This window comes from Tachysurus vachellii, chromosome 23, assembly GCF_030014155.1.
Source record: "Tachysurus vachellii isolate PV-2020 chromosome 23, HZAU_Pvac_v1, whole genome shotgun sequence".
NCBI classification, from domain to species: domain Eukaryota; kingdom Metazoa; phylum Chordata; class Actinopteri; order Siluriformes; family Bagridae; genus Tachysurus; species Tachysurus vachellii.
The window spans coordinates 8235760-8263701 of record NC_083482.1 but is presented as its reverse complement, the minus strand read 5'-3'; the positions used below and the strand labels follow the sequence as shown (position 1 = coordinate 8263701).

Sequence of the window (27942 nt, the reverse complement as noted above, 5' to 3'; positions counted from 1 at the left end):
TTGTCCTTAAAAGAATTTTATTCACTTATCCCCATGAGGATGATCTTAAACCTTCCATCACAGGATTCAGTTTAAAAAAATACATATTCCATCAGTCTTTCTGAATTAAAGTTCCTGTTTCAGGTTCACCTAAACCACTTGTGATGAAGAATATTAATGTTATCATCATCATCAGTCATCATCATCAACAGTGTGCGTTTATTAATGGATTAAGACCAGTAACATTATTTGCTGAACAGAGAGAAGTCATGGAAGGCTGCATTACATTTTACAAACACAGATGTGTGTGTGTGTGTTTGTGTGTGTGTGTTGTGTGTTGTGTGCATGTGTAGAGTTAGAGCAAACATTCGTCATGAATTCCAAGAATGAGTTTGACTAAAAACAACAAGAAAAAAAAGTCCCGACATAATATAATAAAAATTAAACATTAAGACAGCAGTGTATGAAAACATTATATTGTACTTAAAAATGATTGGCACTGTAAATGGAGATGTATTTGGAATGGATCTGTTATAGATTACTGATGTTCCTTAAAATTGTTGTAGTGTATAATAGTGTACCTACAGTCACAATGAAAAGAATATAGACCAAAATCTACATCCAGAGACAACATTTTCTCAGTTAGCAGAACAATTAAAACACTTTAAAAAAAATCTGAAATTATCAGGTTGGTTAAGATCCATCATTATTACCTTATTCAGTGAAGCAATGGAAAATATAATATAACACTAAACATGACTTTAATGGCTGATTCAAGTACAACACACTAATGGTTTAGTGTCTGATTTAATCTTCCTTGTATTCTGACGATATAAAACTAACCTTAAAAACACTATGTTCTATGACGTATATGTTCATCATTACGTTGTGGATTGTCAATCAAATAGGGCATTTATTGACCTTATTTCTCTTCCGGGACCGATATATTTACTGTGCATAATATACTTTTTATACATAATAGAAAATTTTGTGAATCACACAACGCTTCCGGCTGTAGTTAATACATCAGAAGTGGTTTCTTCATGGCATACAAATCTGAATATTTCTCGAACCATCATAATAGTACCTGAATTTGTCCATGCTGTGCTCGGGAGTGGAATTGTGTCAAGCAAACATCTGGCTGACTTTCAAATTTTGAAGAAAGAAGAGAAAAAAAAAAACAAAAAAAAAAAAACAAACTGACACCATAAAATAAATAAATAAAAAAAGTTATACTGATCTATTAATTACAACAACCTTTTCTGTAACATTGGAAAACAAGATTCTTTTCCCAAACCGCTCTGTTTAACTGAACCGCTGATGATATGTGGCAAAAATAAACACTGATAAAGATAAAGCCTTACCCACTTCTCTATTTAAATAGAGCTATATGTATGTGTGTGCATATACAGTATGTGCCACTGTTTTTGTGTGTGTGTGTGTGTGTGTGTGTGTGTGTGTGTGTCTTTATGGAGCTCGCCTGTCCCTCTTAGTCAGAAGGTAGCATTGAATGGTACGAAGACGGTCTTTGGCAGGTCCAAACTCTGGCTGGAGCTTTAGAGTGGATTCATACCAGTGCATTGCTTTTTCAAACTCTTCCTGTGGAACAGAGCAGAGCAGAAGGGTGAGGAAGATGAAGAAGAAAGGCAGCTTTTCTTTCAATGACGGTCAAGTGCAAGACCTCACCATTGCTATGTATACATTAGCGAGGGTAAAATGGTTTACGACGAAATGAGGAGCGATCTCTACAGCCATGCGAGCCACGGTGAGTGCGTCCTCCCACAGACGGGCGTTCTGGAAAATGTTAGCCAGGCTGATTAGCGGAACATCCTGCAGGAAGAAAGACAACATCAGGTTTTTATTTAAAAGGATTTCAAATCGAGGACATTTAGTACTTGCACAGTGACTTATATGAAAATGATCATGTATATATGATTTATATGAAAATATCTAATTGCATGTTTTATGATGTGTACAGCAATTAATGCAACCAAACACCCATAGGTTAAGATAAATAAAAAATAATTCAGTTATGATCAGTGTTGTGCTAGTTACTAAGAAATATTAACTAGTTACAGTTACTAGTTAGTTAAGGGGGCACGGTGGCTTAGTGGTTAGCACGTTCGCCTCACACCTCCAGGGTCGGGGTTCGATTCCCGCCTCCGCCTTGTGTGTGTGGAGTTTGCATGTTCTCCCCGTGCCTCGGGGGTTTCCTCCGGGTACTCCGGTTTCCTCCCCCGGTCCAAAGACATGCATGGTAGGTTGATTGGCATCTCTGGAAAATTGTCCGTAGTGTGTGATTGTGTGTGTGTGTGTGTGTGTGCCCTGCGATGGGTTGGCACTCCGTCCAGGGTGTATCCTGCCTTGATGCCCGATGACGCCTGAGATAGGCACAGGCTCCCCGTGACCCGAGGTAGTTCGGATAAGCGGTAGAAGATGAATGAATGAATGAATGAGTTACTAGTTACTTCATTCAAAAAGTAACTCAATTACTTTGTTGATTACTTACACCATAAAGTAATGCATTAATGTTAAAAGTAACTTTTTAGTTACTTTTTTAAAGAAATAATGAGCATTTTCCACCTTGAGAAACTCGTCTTGCTCTCGCATTGACTCGCCATTACTGCCGCACATACTTGAATAAACGGAAACACGCCCACAGTGCGTAGATGCTTCATGTTTACAGTGTTTGGCATCCACCAATCCTACAATGCGTCGCTGCTGTAAACAGGTTTGTCTGTAGGCCACACTTCAGCCTTAAATTAACTAATTTAAAAAAGTAACGGACAAACGCACCATATGGTAACGGTGTTACTTTATTTAAATAGTAACGCGTTAGAGTATTAGTTACTGTCAAAATAAGTAACTGCGTTACAGTAACACGTTACTAGTAACACGTTATTGCCCAACACTGATAACGCGTTACTGCCCAACACTGGTTATGACAAATGGAATCTTGCCATATAAACACGAGTTCTTGGAGTTCTTTGACCTAACAATTATTCAGTTCTTAATAAATTAGTTCTTTAGCCATAAAACTGATCAAAAGTTGGAGCAGAGGCTGAGGAGACACCGGATAGTCACAAGAGAAACACTGTTTATAACTTAATTTTTAATTGTAATTAGTCCGTTGGTACCTTCATGTGGTGAGGTGCAGAGTTTAGAGCCTGACGCAGACAGTCGATGGCCTTCCTCCCCTGACCCTTCACTCTCCAGTACAGAGCAGACATACTGGACAGAACCCATGAGGTCTGGTTCTAATGGATGAGGCCAAAGACAGCATACAAAAATAAGTATACACAAGATAATTACATCAAACATATAGCCATATACAAGCTTTTATCAAAGATAACCATGTACTTTAAAACAGTGTACTACCTTTTGTGGAAAATAAAGAAGGAAGCTTCAGAATCAGTGGTGTACAAATCAGTATCTAGTCCAAATGCCCAAGACGAGCAGAATAATATTTGTTTGTGGACCAGATGCCATGTCATTTTTATCCTTCCTAAACACCAAACTAAATCTCTTGCTACTAAAATTTGCAAATCAAACAAGGTTTATTAAAAGTAGTGCACTTCCACCTGCCTTGTGGTCTAGGTAATAAATTTATTATTATCTGTCCATCTCTGCTAAATAGGTCTTAGCTACAATATATAATTATTATACGAGTATATTAATACATTTGTGATAAGTTTAATTTTTAAGCTAAAATATTGCTACAGTGCTTTACATTAAAAATGAATTAAGCCAAAATAAACACATGATGTAGCTTATGTACTGGGAAATTCCAATTCTAAGACCAACCATCCCCGACTATACCTTTTCCAAGACTTTGGCCAAGCGGGTTCCCACTTGCTCAAAGGGCTGCGGCAAAAACTTATCCTTTCCCAAATTTTGAAGCACCTGAGTGAGACACACAGTAAGGTAGCTGATTGAGTGACAGACTGCTAGTAAGAGACCGCATGCAGTAACCCGAATTCCTTTCATATACACACACACACACACACACACACACCTCTTTGAGCTGACTCTCTCCAGTATAGTGGATGCTGCCACGGTTTGCCACTCCCCCCAGATGGTCTAGCGTGTGCATGCTGGCAGGCAGATTAGCATTGCACACCGGTTCTGCAGCAGGCTCCTGCAGTGGAGTGGCAAAGTCTATATGTTCTGTGATGCTACACAGAGAACATGGAGCAAATAAAGAAGACAAAGATTATAAGCAAAGGACATACGTACATTACTGGAGTTCTGACATCGGAGGAACACATGCCCTTTTTATAAACACATTTTAGGAGCCTGTTAATCTGATAGTTCTGACCATCTTTATGGGTGTTAATAACATATCGTCGCTGTCGGGCGGAAACCTCGTAGGTCCAAATTTGGTCAATTTCATATTTTTTCACATATCGATGCTATTGGTCAGTCCCCACGTGGGTCTGTTATTTTTACGTTATTAACCAATCTAAAGTCTTGAAAATAGCTTGAACGCAAATCTCTTAACTCCATTGGACACTTCACTTCAAACTTCAAGAAATCTCGTAACTCCACCTCTTCTTCACTCCGCGGGAGATCTGCTTGGCATATTTCTCCTCAAGATTAAGAGTCACAACGAATCAACACGTCTTAAAGTGATATCTAAAGTGATTTTAGTGGGGCTCAAAGAAAAAAAAACTTGACCCCCGCTAGTTCTGGTGCTCGTCTGAGGACAGGAATTTAGCGCAAGACAATCCACTGCAACGCAGACTAAACCCTGTGCACTGCAGATAAGATAGGATTGTATCTTACAATGTCAAGGCAAACCGTTATGTTCAACCGTCATGCTCATCACTTTAAGCAAGCTGGCTGGCTTTTTGCCTCGTTATTATACGTAAACATGCCGTATAACGTAGTGAAAAGATAATTTGAACTTTATTAATTTTATTTTTTGGGTGAACTATCCCTTTAACTATGATTTTATCGATGTTTATCTGTGTTATTGATGTATTTTAAATATCTATTTATTACTGCTTATTATACATGTTCATTGACGTTTTAAAATGTTTTTTTATAATATAATATTTGAATTAAATTGAATGTTTTGGATACCACTATTAAATTATTGTTTTTATTATTATTTTACTGACTTTAAGTCAGCCTACTTATAGACAATGCCTCTCTTGGCACTGTGCATGTAAAACACTGTTTTTTGGACACTAACAAGTGAAAATAGTTAGGGTAGATACATGAGTAGGTCTGTTTTGTTAAAAATCGATAGCTGTAATGCTTCTGTGCAGAAAGAAACCCGTGAGCCACGAAGGTAAGTTTGCGAGCAGATTAGACTAATTTCCACCTATTAGACAGCCTAATCAGCTTATCGTGTTTTGTATTGCATCACTTATAGCTCTTAAACTTTTAAAATAGAGTTTAGGAAGATGAATGTAACTACAGTCATTAGCTTTGGTTAACTATTGAAGCCTTGTCTCTTGTCAAAAGGCTCAACGTGACCGCAGACTTTATTGAACATTGCTGGCAGCAGCGACGTCTGTGTCCGTACCGTTCTTATCAATGACAGCATAATCTCGTATCTCCCTGCTCCCAAGTCATAAAGCTTGTACCTGCGATAAAACGTGACTTTGGGAAAACGTTGTGTTAATGTTGGTACACAACAGTATATGATAGCAATATAAGATATAATAACAACTTTAACGATACAATGTTTAATAACTCAAAAAAATACGCCGTTTTTTTAATTTCCTGAAAAATAATGGTTTTGGAGATACGAGGATTCCGCCCGACAGCGACGATATAATATATAATCACTTACCGCTAAGTTTTGCCAAATCTGTATATTATAGAAAGTAAGCTGTGTCACCACTGGAACAGATTCTGAGTCTACTACATAAATCCTGTACTGTATGTGTATACCTGTCGTCAGTGATTAGTCCAGACAGTATATTATTTGTTGTAACATGTGATTAAGCAAAACCTATAGACCATTTTCTGTATTAAAAAAAACAAAAAAAACAACCCACCCTAAAAGATATGAATGTGTTCATTAAATTCAATAAATAAGCATACTCAATATTTTTGGCAGACACAGCCAGCCATGTGCTTGCCACAGTAGTGAGGTCTACACGTCGCGTGCGCTGACACTCCTCTGGTCCTGGCCAACCCAGACTGCTGTAGTCCTTCCACCGTTCTGCAAAACACACAGCTGTCATTAAAAAAGTTCTGTGTTCTGTATATAATACTGCACGTGAAAGAAAGCAGTCGGTTCATAAGGCAAGAACCTGATGGTCCAGGGGATGGAATGGTGGGGCCGCTGATCTCCAGGATGGAGTTTGCGGCTGAGGAGTCGCTCTGAGAGGAATCCTCTTCACCTGCCCAACTCTCAGAAACATCGGCCTCGGACTTGGGCTTTCTCATTCGCTTTACCTGGAATGTGATCTGGAAATCCAGAACAATAAATAAAAGTTTACAGTGAATAGATTTTGTACAGTGTTTAGTAGACATAGGACATTCATTTTCAGAAGAAGAAAAAAAAAAAGCAACTACTATAAATATATAAAAATAACAAAGATAAACTAATTTCTTTTGGAACCACAAGAGCCTAACAACTACAGAGATATTGTTTTCTGACAGTCAAGAGCTTACCCATTCTGCTCCATCATCATCCTCACAGTTGCCAAAGCAGGCACTGTCGCTATTGGCCCCCATCACCTTGTCGTTTTTTAAAACACGGATCCCTCGTAGGTCCCCGCGCTTCCCACTCACATCCAGTGCTCCCTCAAATGCTCCCATCAGCTCCTCATGCAAGTGCCACTGCTCTTCTCCTTCCAAACCTTTTTTATCTTCCCCTTGCTCCTGCTGGCCCACCTCTCCTGAGCCATTACTGTCCACCACCACCTCTACAGAGTTGGGGAGAGAGAGAGAGAGAGAGAGAGAGAGAGAAGGGGACAAAAATGAGAGAAAGAGAAATTAAGTGATTTTGTGATGCTCAATAACGGCTCAAATATGAGACACTAAATATGAGACAAACTAAATACATACTCTCAAACAGGAGTGAGTCCTTTAATGCAGATCCAGGCATGGCATCGGTGGTTCCCTTTTCTTGCCTTTCCTCAGCTTCCCAATCCTCCACCTCAATGTCCTCTAATCTCTCACAACCTGAACCATCTGCACACCAAACACACTGTATATTCTTACACTAACTTCATTACTGCTTAGTTACTACATGTCCATAATACACTGAGACAACTGCTTAAAAAATATGACAATGAATTCTTTTTAAGCAATGTTTTCAGGATTTCTTCTCTTTCCTTTAGTAAATTGATATTTTGAATGCCCAAATATAAATGAGAACAGTTTGAGGATTGAAAATGTTGAAAATGAAAATGGTTCTCACCTGCTATGGTGAGTTTATCTTTATGGAAGCAATAAAGGTTATTATTTTAAGCAGGAACAATACTATTCTTTAAGTTCTTTTTTCGCATGTATAATTCACTACCACACTATGTCTAATTAGCCGCACTTGATTCCTCTATATGCCAATCAGAGGAAAGTTTGCAAATACTTATCAAAATATACCTCCTTTAATGTTAAAATTGTCCTCAAGAGCAAAACGTCACACAGGGAGAGGTGAAGCTTGAGATTAAAAACACAAATCCACTCAAGTCTACAGCAGTTTATTAATACCTAAATCAATAGCACTGCATGTGTCTCCCTCAAATTTGGAGAGGACAATGAATTCGTTTTTCTCTGCAGAATAGAACAGTCTCTAAATAAAAGTTTAAGCTATTTTCAGCCTGTTGAATTATTGAGTGCAAGATTGCTCCACTTCAAAGCCCTTTGGCTTGATGGGGAACAGCGTCAGGGGAAAGGAGTGCTGAACTACAGGGGATGCAAAGGAAAGAAAAAGAAAAAAAAAGAAAAAAAAAAGAAGAAAAAAAAAGGAGTGGGAGGTGGAAGAGAAGGCAAACCCAGAATAGAAAATGCAGTGGAGAGAGAGCTAAAAACAGATGAGAGATTACAGTCACTGAGCTATTAAAAGACCTCGACCCACAACACATCCGAGGCTGAAACACAAGGGATTAGAGCAAAGAGACTGCAAGACAGGGAAAAGTGGATGGTGCAATATGGTAGCAGTCTGGGGTAAACTCAGGTTAATATAAACTTCACCTTTGAGCAAGGCAAGATTTATAAAAGCTAATACGCTACTAACAGAAGCGTAGAAACAATATTGAAAGTTTAAGTGTATATTTAAAGTTTTTCTCTGACTGAACGATCTAATGAACATGTATTGGCATTTATTCATTTATTGCCTATTTTTCAGCAATGTAATTAGCAGCCATTAGTGGCAACAGAACTCACGCTGACAGGTCTGGTGCTGGAGCTTGTAGAGGAAAGGGTAGAACTGCAGGCAGCGCAGCAGAGGCAGGCTAGCATGACACTGGCTACAGCTGCCACTCAGAGACAGGGTGTGTCGGAACAGGGTCAATGCACCAGTCAGGTTCCCTCGAGAGAGCTGAACACTCACCATGCTCAGCAGAGTGTGAGGCTTAATGAAACGAGCGATTAGGAAAGTCAGTAAAATATACAATGACTTCAGTTTCAGTTTCAGAATTCAGTTTCTTCATTTAATTATTGAGAAATATGTTCCAGGATTACATATCTGTGACTTGCAGAAGTATGTGAACCTTTGATTTCAGTATCTGTTGTGAGCCCTGGTGCATCAATAACTGCAACAGACATCCTGCAATTCTCCTTTAGAATAGTTTAGCTTAGTGGTTAGCACGTTCGCCTCACACCTCCAGGGTTGGGGGTTCGATTCCCGCCTCCGCCTTGTGTGTGTGGAGTTTGCATGTTCTCCCGTGCCTCGGGGGTTTCCTCCGGGTACTCCAGTTTCCTCCCCCGGTCCAAAGACATGCATGGTAGGTTGATTGGCATCTCTAGAAAATTGTCCGTAGTGTGTGATTGCGTGAGTGAATGAGAGTGTGTGTGTGCCCTGCGATGGGTTGGCACTCCGTCCAGGGTGTATCCTGCCTTGATGCCCGATGACGCCTGAGATAGGCACAGGCTCCCCGTGACCCGAGGTAGTTCGGATAAGCGGTAGAAAATGAATGAATGAATGAATGAATGTTCCATTGATGATGGCAAGCTGTCCTGGCCCAGATGCAGCAACACTAGCCCAAAGCATGATACTACCACCACCATGTTCCACAGAAGGTATAAAGATCTTATGGTGGAATTCAGTATTTTCTTTTCACCAAAAAGAATACTTCTCATTTTAAAACAAAGTGTTATTTTGGCCTCAGTCCTCCAAAAATTATTTTCACAATAGTCCTCTGGCTTGTCCACATGATCTTTAGCAAACTTCATGGGCAGCAATGTCCTTTTTGGAGAGTAGCGGCTTTCTCCTTGCTACTCTGCCTTTCACACACTCATGAACATTAGCCAAAGTAAAGGGGGCCTTTAGTTGCTTATAAGTTACCCTGTATTCCTTTCTGACCCAACAGTCTAGTACATGTCTTGCTTTTGGAGTGATCTTTGTTGGTTGGCCGCTTCTGGTGAGAGTAGCAATAGTCTTAAATTTAATCCATGTGTACAGAATCTTTTTTTTTTTCTTTGCCATGATCCACTTCCACTAACACGCAGCATGAACATCAGACTTTCTTGAATTTATTCTTTAAATAAAATATGGCACTCTCGGAGACCTGATTGTCATCTCATTGTCTGAAATCCATTACATCTAATTTGACCTTGAAAGTAAATACTAATCCTAGAGGTTCACATACTTTTGCCTCTCACAGATATATAATATTGGAACATTTTCCTGAATAAAAAAAGATATGATAAAGTATAATATATTTGACTGATCTGTTTGATTGTGTTCACTTTGTCTGCTTTTGGGACTTGTGTGCAAATCTGATATCGTTTTGGGTCATATTTATTCAGAAATATAGACATTTCTAAAAGGTTCACAAACTTTCAAGCGACACTGTATACAGTATATACAGTCACAATCATATTATTACAGAAATTTAGTAATAATTGTATTATACTGTAGTATATATTATTGCAATTTACTTAAAAAATAATACTGTGATCATTTTGTTTTGTGACAACAATATACAGTTATTTACCAAAATAAGAAAAATGCTGGTAACGCTGATAATCATTTGAGAACCCATTAATCACTGTAAATGAAATTTGACAGTTATATTGTATTACCATAAGTAGATTGGGTTTTAAATATAGAAAAAGTCATTTCTTTCAATGGATGAATTGGAAGCAAATCTTTAAATGGCATTTTATCACTTGTAAAAGTATTAACTGGAGGCAAAAAATAATAATATACCTATATGACTTACAAAAATATTATATTTTTGCTATGCCACTCAAGAAAATGTCATTTTCAGAACAAATTTTATGCTAGAAAATGTCAGAATATTGAAACTAGTGTTAGGTAAAATGTTACATATTTGTCCCTCACTTACTAAGCACTATAAAGCATGTGTTTGTGTGTAAATAACTACATGAAAGTTGCTGTGACTGCAGGTCACTTATTTTAGTGCTATCCTATGGAAACAAGGGGGATTCATCTTGTGTACCTCTGAGGCGTTGATCTCCATGGCCTGCTGCAGGAGCTCCTGGGCTACATGGTGGAGGCCGTAGTGGAGCAGCAGGTTGGCTGTGTTGACTAGGGGCACATTTTTGTGCTGAGGTGGAGCTGAATGCAGGGCCTGGCACAGACACTGCAGAGCTCGCGTACCATTTCCCTGAGCTCTCCAAAAGAGCCCCGCCTCATTCTGAACCAGCCACCGTGGTACACTCATCTACAAGCACAGAGAGCAAAAATCTACTATAGTACAGATTCCTGCATTCGTCCTGATTCAGCTCGTCTTAAAATAGTTAGCCTAGATATTTCTGGAACTGTTTCTTTTCTAGAGAAGTAATTTGCTGTCCAATCAGTATTTGTCCCAAGCACCTGCTAATGTGGAACAAAAAAGAGGACATGACAAGACAGTTTATCATCACTACAAGCAGTCGTTTGTCTTTACCTTCTCCAGAGTACTTGCTATCATTGCACCCGTTTGTTCCATAGTCCACCCTTCACTACGCTTCAACAATACCTGCATAGCAACAAACACACACATGCACGCAAAATCATGGGTTTTACTTTAACACTTAATTCACCTGTGAAACCTCACTTGTACGGGGCTCCTTTTTGTGTTGTGGGATATGTAAATATAACAGTAGGACTGAGGACATAAAGAATTATTCATTTTACATTTGGAGCTGGATAATTCCATTTCTTACAATCTTTAACAAGGTTTTTTTTTTACTTCCATCCTAATAAATATCCTTTCCCAAAATACCTGAAATTTTTTTTACTATGACTTGAAAGGCTCATGTTCAATGCAAAAGCTTAAATTTCAACGCAATGATCATTTCATTTGCAAATGAAGTACAAAATGATAAAACAGCATATCCAAACAACTGGCTCCAATTAATTCCTTAAACAAATCCTGTGGCGCAGGTAGACAGTTGTCTACCAAAACCTCTACTCCCAATTCAATCATTATGTTTAGTGACATGTTTTTTTTTTTTATTTTAACTTATTGATATTTTCGAACTGCTCAGTAGTGATAAAATCAGTAGGCTGTGGGTCAGTGTTTTGTACGCTTGTGTGTAAATAAAGAAGAATGAACAATCAAACCTGAGTAGCGTGCGGATCTGGCAGATGTTTCCCCTGCAAGGTCCAGGCTACAGAGGTCAGAGGGTCATCGGGCAAGGGTTGAGCTTTCATACTGCAGTCTGGGGTCTCGAGAGAGACAGAGGGACTCCCGTTCACATACAGGCTACTCTTTCCCCTGAACAAAGCAAGACACAGAAAGCTTGAGAATGAGTTGGTTCATGTTTCAGAATGTAAGATGCTCAATAATAAAAATACAAATCCTAATATTTAAATATCTTGCAAGTCAAGGCACACAGCACTACACAAGGTTTACAGAACGAAAGTGAGATCTGTCCTGCAGCAGACGTGGTTATGTGCTACGTATACACGTCGGGAAAACTGTGTGTATTTTATTTTGCTGTCTTTGGAGGACTAATGCAAATATCACTAAGACATTCTACAGGCGCCTTGAGGGAATAAAAGTAAATGCAGTAAATAAAAAGCTGTGAAAGTGTGTGAAATGTTCGCCTACAGGTTTATGTATTATTGAGTGAGAGTGCATTTATCTGTCACACCTGAGGCCATGACTCTCTGGGGGAAGAAAGAAGGTGGGCAGCAGGTTAGCAGAGGGAATGGTGGGAAAACGCTGAGCACAGTCTGAACTTCTCGGCCACAGCATGCTATGGGTTTCCTATTTAACATGGAAAAACGTCAGGTTTTTGAGTTCTAATACAGAATACCTGGGACACATATCCCAATACCAGTGAACACACTCCACAAAAACACAGAGCATAAACAAGATAAATGTGCATTCAGATGTTTGTATACAGAGAGCAGGAGACAAAATCTTACAGCACTAGAGGATGATTCCTTGTCCCAGTGTGCTGCTGGTACGTCTCCTCCAGACACAGTGGAGTAAGGCTGTGGGCTCTGACTCTCGTTCACACTCAGCTCAGACACCAGAGCTACGGTGCCGGCTACGGACACCTCCTCGCCGAACTGCACATGTACACACAATAAACACAGACGACTGTCACTAAAATACATCTCATATTTAAAAGGTTTTTACAGGTTTGGTTCCTGTTGTATAAAAAGCTAGACTAGTCAAACTGGAACCAACAACCATGCCACACAGTCAAACTGACTGAGATCACACCCCATCATTATCTGTACTGCGCTGCTGCCAAATGATTGGTTCATTGATAAATCAGCAGGAATACGCGTCTTCCTATTAAAACAGCCGATAAGTATATATTTGTTTATATTGCTTTATATTTTTACATGACATTTAGATGCCCATATCTAGAGCTGACATTTTTATACAACTGAGCAATTGAGGGTTAAGGGCCTTGCTCAAGGGCCCAGCAGTTGCAGCTTGGAGGACCTGGGATTCAAACTCAGGACCTTCCGATCAGTAGTCCAACATCCTAACCACTAAGCTACCACATTTATAAGGTCTTAGTATGTCAGACCGATTAGACAGACTAGTTATAGATAAAAATTTCTGTAAAAAACCTTAATTCATATACATGTGTGTGAAGAAGTAATAAGAATTTATTACTGAAAATAGATTTTGGTGCCTCGACTGAACATTCCGAGCTGTCACGATCATGAACTGCATTTAAAATTGCTTTATAAATAAGTTCAACTCAAAGCTGCGGCACATATTTGAGCACTGCTGTGACTAATTTGAAGCTAGTCATAAACAGGTCTGCTCAGTCTAACCTGGATATAGTGCACGTTCTCAAACAGATCTCCTCGATGATAACGGACAGGTAAGTCAAATGGACAGAACAGGCTGTACTGCTGCTGACCTAGACGACACATCTGGTGGTTACCTGATCCAAAAAAAAAAATCATTTGTTATTGTTGCTGTGTGACAATCAGTATACATCTGACACGCCTACATCACCAAAATACCTATTGTTTATTAAGGTCACTGCATAACATTACTCATCCAAATACTTGAGTGGGTGCGTATCTGAACCACGCCAATGGCACACTGGTAGTCTGTCTCACCAAGCTGTGCCTCTTTGGCCATCTGTGTTTCATGGATGATGTTGCGTAGAATCTGTTCCTCCTGGATCAACTTGTGCTTGTCTAGCGTGCTCTGCTGCCGCAGGTAATGATCGTGTTGCTTCTGGTACTCTTTTAATTCATTCAGAGTACGCTGAAGAGATCTGCAAAATAAAACATAGCACTCACACTAGCTCCTACACACAACACAGAGTGCAACACTAATTTCCCCTTGGCATTCATAAAGTGTGACCTCATCTTTTCTGATTGTTATGTGATTTCAAACGTAGCTTTCCGGAAACACTTTTTCTGGTGTTAGAGACAAAAAAAATTTGATCCGCATTTCTAGTCAGAGACAAAAAAAATCTGATCAACATTTCCAACAGTTTTATAGCCAAACTGTTATGTAAGCCGATATTGACGTATACTAATAACACATGTTCCCCAAGGATTATGGTTTTAAGCATTCGTTTGGCATTAAGAACATAGTAACAATCCAATTCAGCATCTACATGCAGCAAAAATTGTCAGGAACATGAGAGATTAAATATGTCTGGTAAAAAAAAATTATTGGCATCAGCATTGTGGCTCACAATCAATTTATTGCTTTTTGGTGATCATTTTATCCTCAAAACATTTGTTTACTCATCCAATATGCTGGTTGTGTAAATAATTAAAGTTGCTTAAATGGTCATCATGGTGATTAAATAACGCCACCACTAATTCTAACATCACCTGCCCATAAACTCTATGTCTATGGAAAGTCTGACTGGAACAGCTCTTTATAGAACCCCTGTCATAGAGCATAACTTTTCCCCCCTCTTTCTCTCACCGGTGCTGAGCCTCGAGCCGCTGCTCGAGCTTCTGCTGACAGAGGACAGCGTGTTTCCTCCTCAGAGCCTGCTCAAAGCCTGGCTGAGCCTGCAGAGCCTGCTCATAGCAGAGCACTGAGTGATTGTACTCCCCCAACATCTGACAGAAAAAGACAAGCATGTTCAGAAAGCAGCCAATCAAAGCTGTTACATGTGGCCACCCTTAAAGAGTTACTCTTCCTGAGGTATTTGGCACTCACAGCGTAGATGTTGCCAAGTGTGTAGTGGCTGGTAAATATATCAGTAGTGTGGTCCAGGGCAGCGTGAGCCAAGATGGCGGCATCTGCTGAGAAGTGAGCTCGATGCAGAATATTTGCCAAGTTGACGAGGGCTACATCCTTGTGCTGCCTATTAAAAGAAAAGTACAGTATGCACACACATGCAAATTTAAGTCAAATGCTGAAGGACATGAGCACATCAGTGTGTCACTGAAGGGCAAAAACAATGAGCAGTTCACGGCCTGGTTTAAACTGTAATAGTTCAGTTGAATATGAATTCTTTTATGAGATTGTTTATCTTTTGTTTTATTGTTTATCTTTTGTTTTATGTTTATGTTCTGTAAAGCTGCTTTGTGACAATGTCCATTGTAAAAAGCGCTATACAAATAAACTTGAATTGAAACTTGAATTGAATTGAATTCTTGAGCTTGCTGAGTAGTGAAATGTGTAACCTAAATGTGGGCTTTAAAAGTAAAGTGGACTGTTAAATTGTGGCAGCAGAGAAAATGTCTCATTAAAGGTCTATCATGGTAGGCTTAAAAAGGGATGTGGAACTGATGGAAATAGCTGATGAACTGCAGTCTCCTGTATCCTTATTACATAATACACATGCTGAAGAATTGACATTGATTTTGTACTCTTTCCTCCAGCTCCAAACTCATTAGTGTGTCATTTCTTTAGGTAGTACATTGATACCTGTATACCTATTGTCATGTCCTGCACAAGCCTTGATCATGCTGTTTTATGAAGAAAACCGGTGCAATAATCTTAAAAGACTGCTGTAATCATACAGTGATTTGGGGTATGCTTGTACCTGGGAGAGAAGTGAAGAGCACGAATGACACAATCCACAGCTCTCCTTGGCTCATTCTTCATACGCCAGTAGAAGGAGGCCAGATTGTAAAGCACCCAGGAGGAGGAATTCTAAACAAAAAAAAGAAATTATATATACATACATATATATATACATACATACATATATATATACACATACACACATATCTATATATATCTATCTATATATATATATATATATATATATATATATATATATATATATATATATATATATATATATATATATATATATACATATATATATATATCTATATATATATATATATATATATATATATATATATATATATATATATATACATATATATATATATATATATACATATACACACACACACATACATACATATACACACACATACATACATAAACATACAAATCAGAAAATAAAACATGTCTGTTATTATTATTCTGTACACTGTCACATGCTCACCCTCAGAAGACCCTGTTGTATTCTATGGCCAACCTCATCCATGCGATGACCCAGTTTATGGGATAAAGTATTGAAGATCGGGTCATCCTTTGACAGCAAAGGTGATGTGAGGTTTACTTTCTCCTGCACACCCTGAAAACCAAAACAAGCAATGAAAAAATAAAACAGAAAACAACTCTACCCAAAACAACTTACATATTAACAGTTGTAACTATTTTGTGTGCTTCAATATCATCCTAAATTTATTTTATAATGAATTTCTGTGCTCGTTGATTTTGTTTAACGGTTTCCTATCAGAATGCCACTCGACTACACGCTCATTGGGGCACCTGATGAAATGAATTCTCGAATCATCTTTACTTGAAGAAACCAATGCAGCAGAGCTTTAATCCCACATGCGAGTTCAGGCACCAGCAAACTTTCACTGGATTAATGAAAATACAGCGTCCACAAACACTTCAGTAGAAACATATTGAATACTTTTTAGGTTTCCTTTATGCAACACACTAATGAATAAAGCATTACCCTTAAATGCTGGTATGCATGAATACTGTAGGGAAGCTCAAGAATTTCTGTACAATCAGGCTTTTCCAGGTCTGAAGGTAAAGGTGAAGTGAAATCCATATAGTCTTCAGGACTGTAATGCACAAACACATTAAGCCAAAGAAAGATATATTACATAACAGGATCACAAACAAACCACCAGACAGCAAGAATACACCTTAGAGCTGCTTTACTTTATGCCTTTGCTCTCCAGCGATATAAAGGTGCCGTCATAGAGGTCCAGATCCCCGAGAGGAACTTTAGCCGTGACGCAGTCGGCATCTTCTTTATAGTGACGTTGTTCTAATCCAGTGTCGCGGTCTTCATTTTCTTCAATATGAATTTTTTGAGCAACTAGCTGCTTCTATAAAGGGCAGAGAAGAACAAAAGAAACCGCAAGTCAGCATTAAATTGTGGGATGTTGGAGAGTGTTTTTAATCAGGAGGAAATGACATTCAGTGACCTCAGAATTATAAGGTTCCATGTGACATTTGGATTGAAAATGAATTAAGCACAACAAAGTCATCAAAAGAGATTAGTTGATTCTCCTACTTTTAGCTGTCCGAGTTCTACATAGACAGCTTGAGAATAATAAAAATTAAGTGTACAATTTGACAATGAATAATGTTATGGCACTTTATGCTACATTCACATAAAGCAAACAGAGAACTATAACTTTCAGTGAGAGATGGCAACAAAAGTTTTTGCTGTTTTATTTGGATAAAGCTAAATGCAAATGTGACTAGCGTGACTAGCAGTGAGAGTGAAGACCGTAGAGAGCACAAGATCTGTGGCAAAGACCACACGCTGTTTCTTCTTCATTCATTCATTCATTCATTCATTCATTCATTCATTTTCTACCGCTTATCCGAACTACCTGTGCCTATCTCAGGCGTCATCGGGCATCAAGGCAGGATACACCCTGGACGGAGTGCCAACCCATCGCAGGGCATACACACACTCTCATTCACTCACGCAATCACACACTATGGACAATTTTCCAGAGATGCCAATCAACCTACCATGCATGTCTTTGGACCGGGGGAGGAAACCGGAGTACCTGGAGGAAACCCCCGAGGCATGGGGAGAAAATGCAAACTCCACACACACAAGGCGGAGGCGGGAATCGGACCCCCAACCCTGGAGGTGTGAGGCGAACGTGCTAACCACTAAGCCACCGTGCCCCCCCTGTTTCTTCTTCATCTTGTACAATATGATGCACATATACAATGGTGTATTTTATACACACCCTCATCGCTGGAACGTCTAATTGCGGCTTGCGGCAATAAAATAAAAACACACACACCCCGTTAGTTTGTTGATATGTATTTTTACGTTTTTTACTCATAATTTCAATAATTACTTTCCTAATGTCCGTAATCATATTTGACAAGAAGACCCCAATGAAAAAGGCAGATGAATCAGTGTCTGTAAAAAGCCAGGGAAAAAAAGAGACTTTTTATTTTGAGAGTATATCGATTTGAATGAACTTCAACACGTAGGTTTGGATTATAGAAGGAAATGTCAAATGTCCATTATCTGAAAATGACACTTTAGCTATATAGAATCGCACAAAACTAAAGTCATGGTTTAACCGGCAGATATTAAAGTCTGAACATCACCTCTAACTTTTTGAGGTAGTTGACCCGAGTCTCCTGTTGCATGAAAAGGACGAGATGATGTGGGTGTTTCAAGTTAAGCGGAGAATCCACCTGCAAACAAATGAGCACGAATCACTGTCAGAGAAGCTGGAAATGTGTAGATAATTTAAATACCAGGTCATTTTACAAGCTGAAACATATCACAATCACAATGTCACCAGGTTATGAACCATTAACTGAACATGAACTGGTCAGGGACATGAAGAGAGGTGTCAGAGAAAACAGAAAAGTCAGGAAGAAATAGAACACAAATCTATACATCAGAAATGTAGAATGGAAATAAGATTAAAGGTTCCAATGTACTGAGTATTGAGTACTGAGTACTGAAAACGCCTTACATTACTTGACCTCTGGGAAACCAAACCAAGACTCACTTCTTAATGCAGTGCAGCTGTCAGCCAGAAGCTAACAGCTGTTTTAACATAATAACATAAAGTCACATAAGCTGTCTGTAAGAATTAGCTTCAGGCTAAAGTAACACTGGACCTCCTAGCACATTACCTAGCAACCAAACTCGCCACCTCAGCTAAGTTAGATAAGGAACATGAAGCTAACGTTAGCTAAATAACCAAAACACAAACACTTCGGACCTGTTGTTGGATTTTTCCGTCCTCTGTCACGACCCAGTGAGTCGTAGCTCGTCCAGGTTCGACTAAAAGAATGCAAATAATCATAATAAACATCTTTGCTCGGACAGACGCGTTCCATAATACACTAAAACAGACAGCGTCTTTCCCTAAGCTACGTCGCTGGACTTCCGCCATTTTTCTGACTAGCTTTCGGCGTAATTCTTCTCCACCCGTATTCCGACAAGCCCTGCCTCCTGCACTAAAAGTAATACTACCAGTGGGAATACGGGTAGAAACAAACAAACAAAAAAATCCCAATAATTTACACGACCGTCTTCCGGTCGTGTGAATACTTTTATTATCAATATAAAAGTATAATCTTTTATTTCAAAATAAAAGTTCGAAAACACGTTTTAATAAAGTATCACAATACGAAAAGAATTCATTTAATTAAACGTAAATATGTATTATTTATTTAATATACATATATAAAATAAATTATATTTATGTTTAATTAAATATATATAAGGGGGGCACGGTGGCTTAGTGGTTAGTACGTTCACCTCACACCTCCAGGGTTGGGGGTTCGATTCCCGCCTCCACCTTGTGTGTGTGGAGTTTGCATGTTCTCCTCGTGCCTCGGGGGTTTCCTCCGGGTACTCCGGTTTCCTCCCCCGGTCCAAAGACATGCATGGTAGGTTGATTGGCATCTCTGGAAAATTGTCCATAGTGTGTGAGTGCGTGAGTGAATGAGAGTGTGTGTGTGTGTGCCCTGCGATGGGTTGGCACTCCGTCCAGGGTGTGTACTGCCTTGAGGCCCAATGACGCCTGAGATAGGCACAGGCTCCCCGTGACCCGAGGTAGTTCGGATAAGTGGTAGAAAATGAATGAATGAATGAATAAATATATATATATATTATTTATTTAATAATTGAATACTTTCTGGTTGAAAAATTTACCTAGAACATCTAGTATAATGCAGTATTTAGTTTAATTAGATGAAAGGTAATATATTTAATGTAGCATATTGTTTATTGCGTACGTTGATGCAGAGTGAGTAATGTGCTGAAAAATATTTTAATGTAGTGAACCATAGCATAAAAGTACAATGGACAAAAAAAAAAAACCTGTAACGATATATTGTGCAAAACATTCATGATAGGCATAGACTTTAAGATACATTTGCTAATACTGCTGGCTACAGCCTAGAATCAATCATACACCCAATCACCATTCTACCGTAACTTACATTTAAAAATGTTACAGACTGAGCTGATTTGTTTTAATATTAACATATAATAACTATGTTATTTTTTTCATTAACATTAGTATTAATCATATTAACAATAAAGATACAGATTCTTTAAGAAATATTAAATATACATAACCCTCATTTACATATAAAAAAGTTCAGACATTGAAAAGGTTAACATTAAAGCTTTTGTGAGCAGGTCATGCAGTGTTTCCATCGCCAGCTGTGACAGTTTTAGAGTATTTTACAGTATTCCTTCTGTGTGTGTGTATGTGAGTGTGTGTGAGTGATCATAGGTGTGTGATGGTTGAGTTCAAGACTTCTGGCGTGAACTTTGACTTTGAGGCTTTGGAGAGGTCTCTCTGTGGAAGAAAGATCAACAGGTCTGTTAGTACAACGGCAATAATAATAATAATAATAACAATAATAATAATAACAATAATAATAATAATAATGATAGTTGCAGGGATATTTGATGGCATCTAAGTAACAGCCAGCAGATTAAATTTAAAAATAGGTCAAAGATTTTACAAGGTGAAAAGAAGGTTTGAGATACACACGGTCTAAACATCTCAAAAAATTTGTTAGAGGTCACACTGGGTGAAAGAGGGTGCGAGCAGCAGCTTAGCTACATGAGTAGACAAGGGTTCAAAAAGTAGTAGAAGCCTACCAAAGTCCATGAAAATAAAATAAAACGTTTCAAACGCACTATATTTATTAAACTAAGAGGTGATCCATTCTAGTATTGATTTTCTTTATGATTTACACAATAATTAGTCATAAAGTCTCCTAACAAATTCACAGAGTTCAGCTCACAGGAGAACAAGTCGCTGAGCTGCAGCAAGTGTGTTAATGTAAACATGCACTTATAATAAGTGTTAATATTTAAACAAACCTTGATTGACTGCATTCGACGTTGACTATTCCCTTTTAAAACAAATGTCAGAATTAACCAGGGATGAAGAACAATCCAACAAATAGATTTTAAGCCAAAACAAATGGTCATATATTTTCATAATTCATGTTGATGACCTTTTTTTTTTTTTTGATCATTCCTTAGTAAATAGTCGTTTATGTCAAGGCCAATTTTGTCAGTTTCTTCTCTGAGGAATTTTCTTTCCAAGCACCATTAGAGCTGAAATACCTACTGTGTCTTTAATGCATTGAAAAGGGCAAAATATTTAGTGTAATTATAGTTTATAGTTATAGTAATTATAGTTTCTTAAATGACAAACATAGAAAAAACAAACATCAGAATAAGAAGGGTTGGTTCCATACTTGTTGCTGATTGGACACAGCACACGACTATGAAAACAAAGCACTTTATAAGTTTTTTTCTGTTTACTGACTAATGCTAATACAATGTAAAGTTGCATATTAATGCAATGTAAAGAGCATGTTTAGGGTGCAAAACGCAGTAAATATAACTGTGTCTATACACTTATCGGTGTTACACTGTTCAGTAAGGACACGCCCTTTCAGTCTAGAGATAACGACATGTTTCTGATTATGCTGTTGGTTTTCTGATTTGCTGTTGTGTTTTTTCTCAAAGCAGACTATTAAACTGCTTAGCAAAGTATTGTCAAAAAAATACAGTACTTTATTAAGTATTCTACACCAGAAATATATCCAGCACATGAGACCATGAATCATTGATCTATTATGTATCTAACTAGCTCAATCTTCCATTGCTTTTTGAACCCCTTCTGCTCTTTGAGTAAACTGTGTGTTTCTTGGGATGAACAGGAATTACAAAATGAAGATCAAATTACCGCAAACTCAGAATATGTGCTGGCAACAGAGTTGATGCTGAAGTTACGTTGTGGGCTAGCTGGAGTCTTCAACACACCGCCTGTAGTGTAGGTAAGATGACAGACGTTCTCCTTGTTACGCTCTGCCAGTCCATGAGGAGGTTTCCCTCGAATAGGGGTCTTCAAAGAATTACCCTGTTTTTGAGATAAAGATAAAAACATCTTTCACTTATCTGCATAAAAGACAATACTTAATTTGCACCCAAGGCAAAAACAAATCAGCCCTGCACTAACCTTACTGGCTGATATTGGAGGGCGGGACACAGGTGAGTGGCAGACAGTTCCACAAAATACAGAGCGCATAGTGCTGTTAGAGGTGCCAGTGGCGGTGCTGGAGGTAGCGTTTAGCTGAAGAAAACGTAAAGAGAGTTAGTATAATACATGCGTTCACTCAAAGTTTAGTTATGATGCAGTGAGTAGCTAAAGCATTACAACTTATATGCATGTACATATAAAGCATTAAATATATATGCATGATACAGCCTGAAATCCAAGTGAAATTCTTTTAATATTTTTACCTTCCGAGTCTTGCAAGGGGTCATACTGCCCAAAAACCTTCGTTTAGCCGGAGACCGTACAGCTGTACCGTACAGCATGTCCTCCTCTGTCTGTTTGCTCTTTTTTAATTGCTAACAAAGATAGGAGACGTATGAATTTGAAGAATTTGAATAGCAACATGACAAGAGTTCTCATGAGGTAGTGGGATGGGAACAAAATGATTCGCTTTGTAACTTAAAATGTAACAAATGTTCATACTGCTTTGGAAACCGACCAGAAAGCACCACAGACAGCAGTCTATTACTGAACACTGGTCCATTATTTTGTCCAGTGGACAAGTCTTTCTAACCAGAGACATTAGCTGGATCAGTCTCCAGCATCTTCCTTTGAGCCATAAATTAAAGTATATGTGCTTTTTTCTCACGCCGTCAGAATGTCCTGGTTTGACATGCACATACTCAGGCAAGTAGAGTACCCAAATTCATCACAGGTTCTTGCTTACATACAGATATTATACTTTTCTATATTAACCAGTGTATTTCACTGTTGTGCTAAATTATTTTCATTCAATTTAGAAACCATGGACTGTACTCAGAGCTGGCAAATTATTCCTATGAGTTACGTTCAAAAGATATTTCAATTTTGACACAGGAAAAAATTGATGTAATTGAATCGGTACAGCTTGTCAGATGATTAAAATTATAGGTGTATACAGGTGTATACCTTTAAAAGGTGTCCGAAATGGGATTTTTCAATATCATCTATACCAATGACTGCAAACACAAACACTATCCTTTCAACCAAATTTAATACATGCTATAAAAAATATAAATGATATGGCTTCCACCTTCATTATACTGTATGTCTGCTTATGAATATGATAATATGAAATATGAAATAATATGAAATATGAAATGAAATTAAAATGAATTTAGTTACTCTTAACATTTTCTCTTAAGAAAAGCATACCCGTTCCTGTTTTTCCCGCTCCTTCTCCAGACGATGGAGATCCCACTGCTCAGAAACAAACTGCATGAACTTCTGACCCTGGACCAGAAACTCTCTACCTTGTTCTTGCTCCCACTCCTCGATCTGGGCTTTCAGCTTCTTTTCCAGCTAAATGAGACATATTGAGTTGCAGAAGCTTTGTCTGTTCAGGCGTTATTTTAATCTTCTTGACCAAACGGTAATCAAAAATGCTAGGAGGTAAACAGCATTAATTACCTTTGGGAGGCCTTTGAGAAGATCTGATCTTTGTTTCTCCTCTTTTAAAAGGTTTCCTCCTCTGTTGGTAAATCTGGATGGATCTGTGGCTTTTTTCTGGAATTATTAAATGAGTAAAATGAAACGATAACAGCAATAATCAGCCCAAACTATTCCTGATACAACTACTAATACTGATATTAATGATTATCGTCAGCTTTCTATCTCTGGTTTGTCCAACTTACTTCAAGCTCCAAGAAAAGTGTCCAACTCTCCTCCCATTTGTGAACACCTTCAAAAAGTTCTTTATGATCTTCAAAATGCTGTTTCAGGTGCTGAACCTCAGATTCGTGCAAGTTCAGAAGTTCTTCACTAAAATGATCTGAAAAGAACAAATTATTTGACTTGGTACACACCAAAAGCATTTGCAGTGTATAAAACAGAATTTCAGAGATTTACCATCATAGTAGGGTAGAAAAGCCTGTCGCTGATCAGGGCTGTAGAAGCACTTATCCCAGAAAAACGCAAGTTCTTCTCGAACAGCCTTCGTAAGATCCTGAATATTTCTGAGCTTCAGTTCCTCGAGACGATTGACTTCAGCTTGCAACTGAGAACAAACAGAAGGAAAATTTGAATAAGCAAAAAATATGAAAGTATCAACCACATTTTCCAAGCTGTTAGGTGTTAGGATCTACATACTGCTTCCATGTTTCTCTTCTTAGATGTGGTCATGTGCTCAGCAATAGCATCTCGATCCTCCTGTGAGATGTGCAACCTGTCCCATAGCTCCTGGATCTTTTCTCGATATGACATACAGATGCGCTCGTTCTCAGCTTTCCTGCTCTCAAGCTGAAACGGTTGAATGTGTGAGCTTTTGTATTGTGTAGCACTTCTATGAAAAACTTAACAACTTTGGGAAAACTATGCCACTCTTACCTGGTGGAGGAGGACCTTAAGGGACTCAAGGTTGTCTTGGGAGAGACAAAAAGCCTCTTCATCCTCACAGACAATATCCTTTTCAAAACTAGTCTCAGGCAGTTGATCCAGATTGTCCATACAAAGTATTATCTTTGACTTTAGCTCAACAAACTTGCTGTGTCTTTGCTCCTAAAAAAAAAAGACAGTTAAAGGTACTTAAAAATATATAACTTTAAGATGTTACTACATTAGGGACAGATGATTGAAATCTTCCACCTTTTCTGCTGTCAGTTGTGCAATATGCTGTTGGAAGTTTTCCAGTTGCTCCAGGGAAGGAACTGCACTTGCAGAGATTGAGAACGGCTCCAGGCAGAGAATGTCACAGAGGTCCTGATCCTGCTCTATGAGAGTTTTAAGTGTTTGCATTCTCTGTCCTTTCTGTTTCAACATAACCTCAAGAAAGATTCGTATATCTTTCTCCTGTTGGAGCATTGTGTTTCCCCTCTCCTCCTAAAAACAGGTAAACAGACAATGTTACAATAAAGATTATCAGTAGGCATGGACAAATCAGTAGCCCAGGCACCTGGGTTATAAATTTCATTAGGACAAAATCACTCTGTACCAAGCACTAACTCTTGCCTTAGTATTAATGAAAATGCATGTAAGATATTTGCACATGAGAAAGCAACTGTGTTAATCAATGAGTGTCTACCTTTCTACAGCTTTTGAGGCTCGGTGATATTAATGAGCCTGACTGTTGACAAGCAAGTTTAACTGGTTAGGGTCAACACGCAATCTATTCACTTACCCGATACAGAGGAAGCTGCAGTTCCAAGCACACTTTATCCAGCTCTTTGCGACAAGTCTCGATACTGGTCATTAAACGCTTTCTCAGACTCTCCTCTTCAGCAATCATCATGTCCAGAAGACCCTAATAGTTACATTAACATTTATTCATTGGGTAGATACTTTCATCCAAAGCAACTTGAACTCACAAACTTCTAATCAGTAGTCCAGAGCGTTACGGTTGAAACACCACTTACTTAATAGGTATATGTACAATGTAAAAATTATAAAATAAATAAAAATAAATTTAAAAAAACTTTTATTGGTTATAAACATTGGTTGCCAGTAAAGTACTGTAAACTCTACATTAAACTGTAAAATATAATTACACTGAAATACTGTTATATCTAAATGCTCTGTAAAATGACACATAACCTGGTATACATACACATTTACATTTACAGCATTTGGCAGACACTCTTATCCAGAGTGACTTACATTTTTATTTCAGTTTATACACCTAAGCAATTGAGGGTTAAGGGCCTTGCTCAGGGGCCCTGCAGTGGCAACTTGGTGGACCTGTGACTCAAACCAATGACCTTCCAATCAGTAGTCGAACACCTTAACCACTGAGATAACCACATACTAAATTGGCTTATGTAGAAAACAATTGAGCTGAGAAATTAAGGGATTTGCGACAGTCTGGTCATGGTTAGACGCTAGAATGTGTGTATGGTTTAAAATGTTTGTCTTAAACCTTTAACCACTGAGCCACCACAACTACACCACAACACTGCAATTAACTCGCATTAACAGCCAAATTAACTCCACTAAATGACTGCAAAGAATCAGTGCAAGCTAGTTGAGCTGATTTGAAGTGGCTCATTGGATAAGGTTTCATGTCACAGATTTGTTGTTTGTTCAAATCCCAGCACCAGAAATCTGCCTTGATTGGGTCATTGAGTTCACTTGTATCCTGCAACCTACCACATGTACCGAACATTTTTACAGTACTTTATTGGCAGCCTAGGTTGCAGGTAAATTACTGTTAAATCTATAGTATATATTTATTATGTTGGCTTTATAGAAGCCAACATTCTGTTTTCCTATTTAAGCTTAGACAAGAATTTATAAAATTTAATGTGGCCTAGGGCTTTCGAGCCACATGCACCAACAAATCTGGATATGTTGTAGACGCTGGTCTGAAGTTTGTTGCTATTACTTTTCTAAGTGATCCGAGTACCGGTACTTCCGGTACCGGGTCTCAAAGTGGCCTTTTTTCCCATAGACTCCCATTATAAACCTTGGAGGTTTATAACTCGGCAAGCTTTCGAACTATCTACACCAAACTCGGCTCCTTTAGGGTGATACTCTGAACAAACTTTTAAATTGGTGTACCGACTGGCCTTTTGGTTGTCCCGCAGCCCCGCCCCCAAAATATGCAAAATCAAAAAACTTTTTACAACATGGACATGTGGCATATCAAAACTCTCAGAACAATGAGGGGAACTTCCTCACGTGTATTCTGATGACGTCACGTGATGTCACGTGAAAATAAAAAATTTGCACAACATGGACATGTGACATATTAAAACACAGCCCAATGAGGGGAACTTCCTCAGGAGTATTCGGATGATGTCACATGCTCGTCTCCACTTGCCTCCAAATGTTTTGGCACCCTATCTTTCTGTCCACTTGCCTCCAAAAGTAACACTGACCCTAATGTCCACTCGCCTCCAAAAAGCACCGGCCTTTGCGAATACTTGCACTGTCAAAGCCAACATCAAAGTTTGTCGCGACGAACTTTACAAATCTAGTTACAATGTAATGCCATATTAATTCACAGATTAATTACTTTATATTTGATTTAAGGAACATATCCTGGGGCGTGTGGTAGCCTAGTGGCTAATCGGAAGGTTGAGAGTTCGATCTCAGGTCCACCAAACTGACACTGTTGGGCCCCTGAGCAAGACCCTTAACCCTCAATTGCTCAGTTGTATAAAAAACGTAGATAATATAAGTCACTCCGGATATAAGGGCGTCTGCTAAATGCTGTACATGTGCAATATCCACGTCATACTCACTTTGATGTGAGTTTTGACCACATTTGTTCTCTCAAGTCTCTGTTCCTCAGGGATGCCAATCTCCTCCCAGATGTCCTTTAGGTGGCACAGAGCTTTATTTAGACATGACACTGCCTCAGCAGCAAGCACCTCACTAAATACATAATAAAAACATGGACATGTGAACAAGGCAGAAGGGAATGACAGGTTTATAGAGTTTTAGAGAGACAGCATAGACAATGCAAATGATTTAACACGCTAATCATGATTAAATCTTGCTTAAAAATGTTTCAAGAGATTCACAGTGATTGGTGCTATTAAGTCTGGTCATTGATTTGACATATTAGCATATTAGTTAGCATATTAGTTAGCATATTAGCTAGCATATTATTATTACACATCAATTAACCTGTCATAAGCTAACCGTTAGCCATTCGTAGTTAAATAAATAAGTCTTATCGTTAAATTAACTCGAATATATGACCATTACTGACCTCTTCCTCATCGTATGGCGCCAACAGTGCAAGTTTTGATGGTTTGTTTAGTGGGTGGAAGACGTGTAGGATCTCAGCTTGAGTCTCACGCAGCCGTTTCTGTTGATTCAAA

General features: G+C 38.5%; 2 protein-coding genes across 4 annotated transcripts; both read right to left on the bottom strand.

Annotated features, from left to right (window-relative positions):
- ttc17 (tetratricopeptide repeat domain 17) lies at positions 1-20274 on the bottom strand. Its single transcript, XM_060858829.1, has 26 exons — positions 20237-20274; positions 18827-19076; positions 18198-18287; positions 16770-16939; positions 16558-16669; positions 16033-16164; positions 15556-15665; positions 14724-14871; positions 14484-14623; positions 13655-13815; positions 13361-13473; positions 12488-12634; positions 12211-12326; positions 11678-11831; positions 11019-11090; positions 10569-10793; positions 8329-8515; positions 7009-7134; positions 6613-6866; positions 6249-6405; positions 6037-6157; positions 3995-4154; positions 3799-3882; positions 3117-3236; positions 1666-1809; positions 1-1578 (listed from the first exon to the last, which is right to left on the bottom strand). The coding sequence occupies exons 1-26, from the start codon at positions 20272-20274 to the stop codon at positions 1447-1449; spliced, it is 3663 nt and encodes a 1220-aa protein (XP_060714812.1). The 3' UTR covers positions 1-1446.
- On the bottom strand, positions 19753-27942 carry prc1b (protein regulator of cytokinesis 1b). Of its 3 annotated transcripts, XM_060859175.1 has the most exons (15): positions 27831-27942; positions 27358-27490; positions 25296-25418; positions 24764-24997; positions 24506-24676; positions 24269-24418; positions 24029-24176; positions 23815-23951; positions 23591-23686; positions 23336-23482; positions 22387-22497; positions 22103-22216; positions 21830-22003; positions 20953-20984; positions 19754-20419 (listed from the first exon to the last, which is right to left on the bottom strand). In XM_060859175.1, the coding sequence occupies exons 1-15, from the start codon at positions 27839-27841 to the stop codon at positions 20371-20373; spliced, it is 1830 nt and encodes a 609-aa protein (XP_060715158.1). In that variant the 5' UTR covers positions 27842-27942; the 3' UTR covers positions 19754-20370. The 3 variants fall into 3 exon arrangements, with proteins under 3 accessions (XP_060715160.1, XP_060715158.1, XP_060715159.1); XM_060859177.1 differs by lacking the exon at positions 22103-22216 and having other exon boundaries at positions 19753-20419; XM_060859176.1 differs by lacking the exon at positions 20953-20984 and having other exon boundaries at positions 19758-20419.

Excerpts from the sequence above, each read along its gene's own strand:
- ttc17 (XM_060858829.1), bottom strand. The coding sequence starts at position 20,274 with ATGGAAACACTGCATGACCTGCTCACAAAAGCTTTAAT. Across the intron at positions 14,872-15,555 it reads GCTCTTCACTTCTCTCCCAG|GCAGCACAAGGATGTAGCCC; the intron begins GTACAAGCATAC and ends TTCTTTTAATAG. Across the intron at positions 6,158-6,248 it reads TCCATCCCCTGGACCATCAG|AACGGTGGAAGGACTACAGC; the intron begins GTTCTTGCCTTA and ends TGTGTTTTGCAG.
- prc1b (XM_060859175.1), bottom strand. Across the intron at positions 24,177-24,268 it reads AGAAGAGAAACATGGAAGCA|TTGCAAGCTGAAGTCAATCG; the intron begins GTATGTAGATCC and ends GTTTGTTCTCAG. Across the intron at positions 23,483-23,590 it reads TTCTCAAAGGCCTCCCAAAG|CTGGAAAAGAAGCTGAAAGC; the intron begins GTAATTAATGCT and ends TGTCTCATTTAG.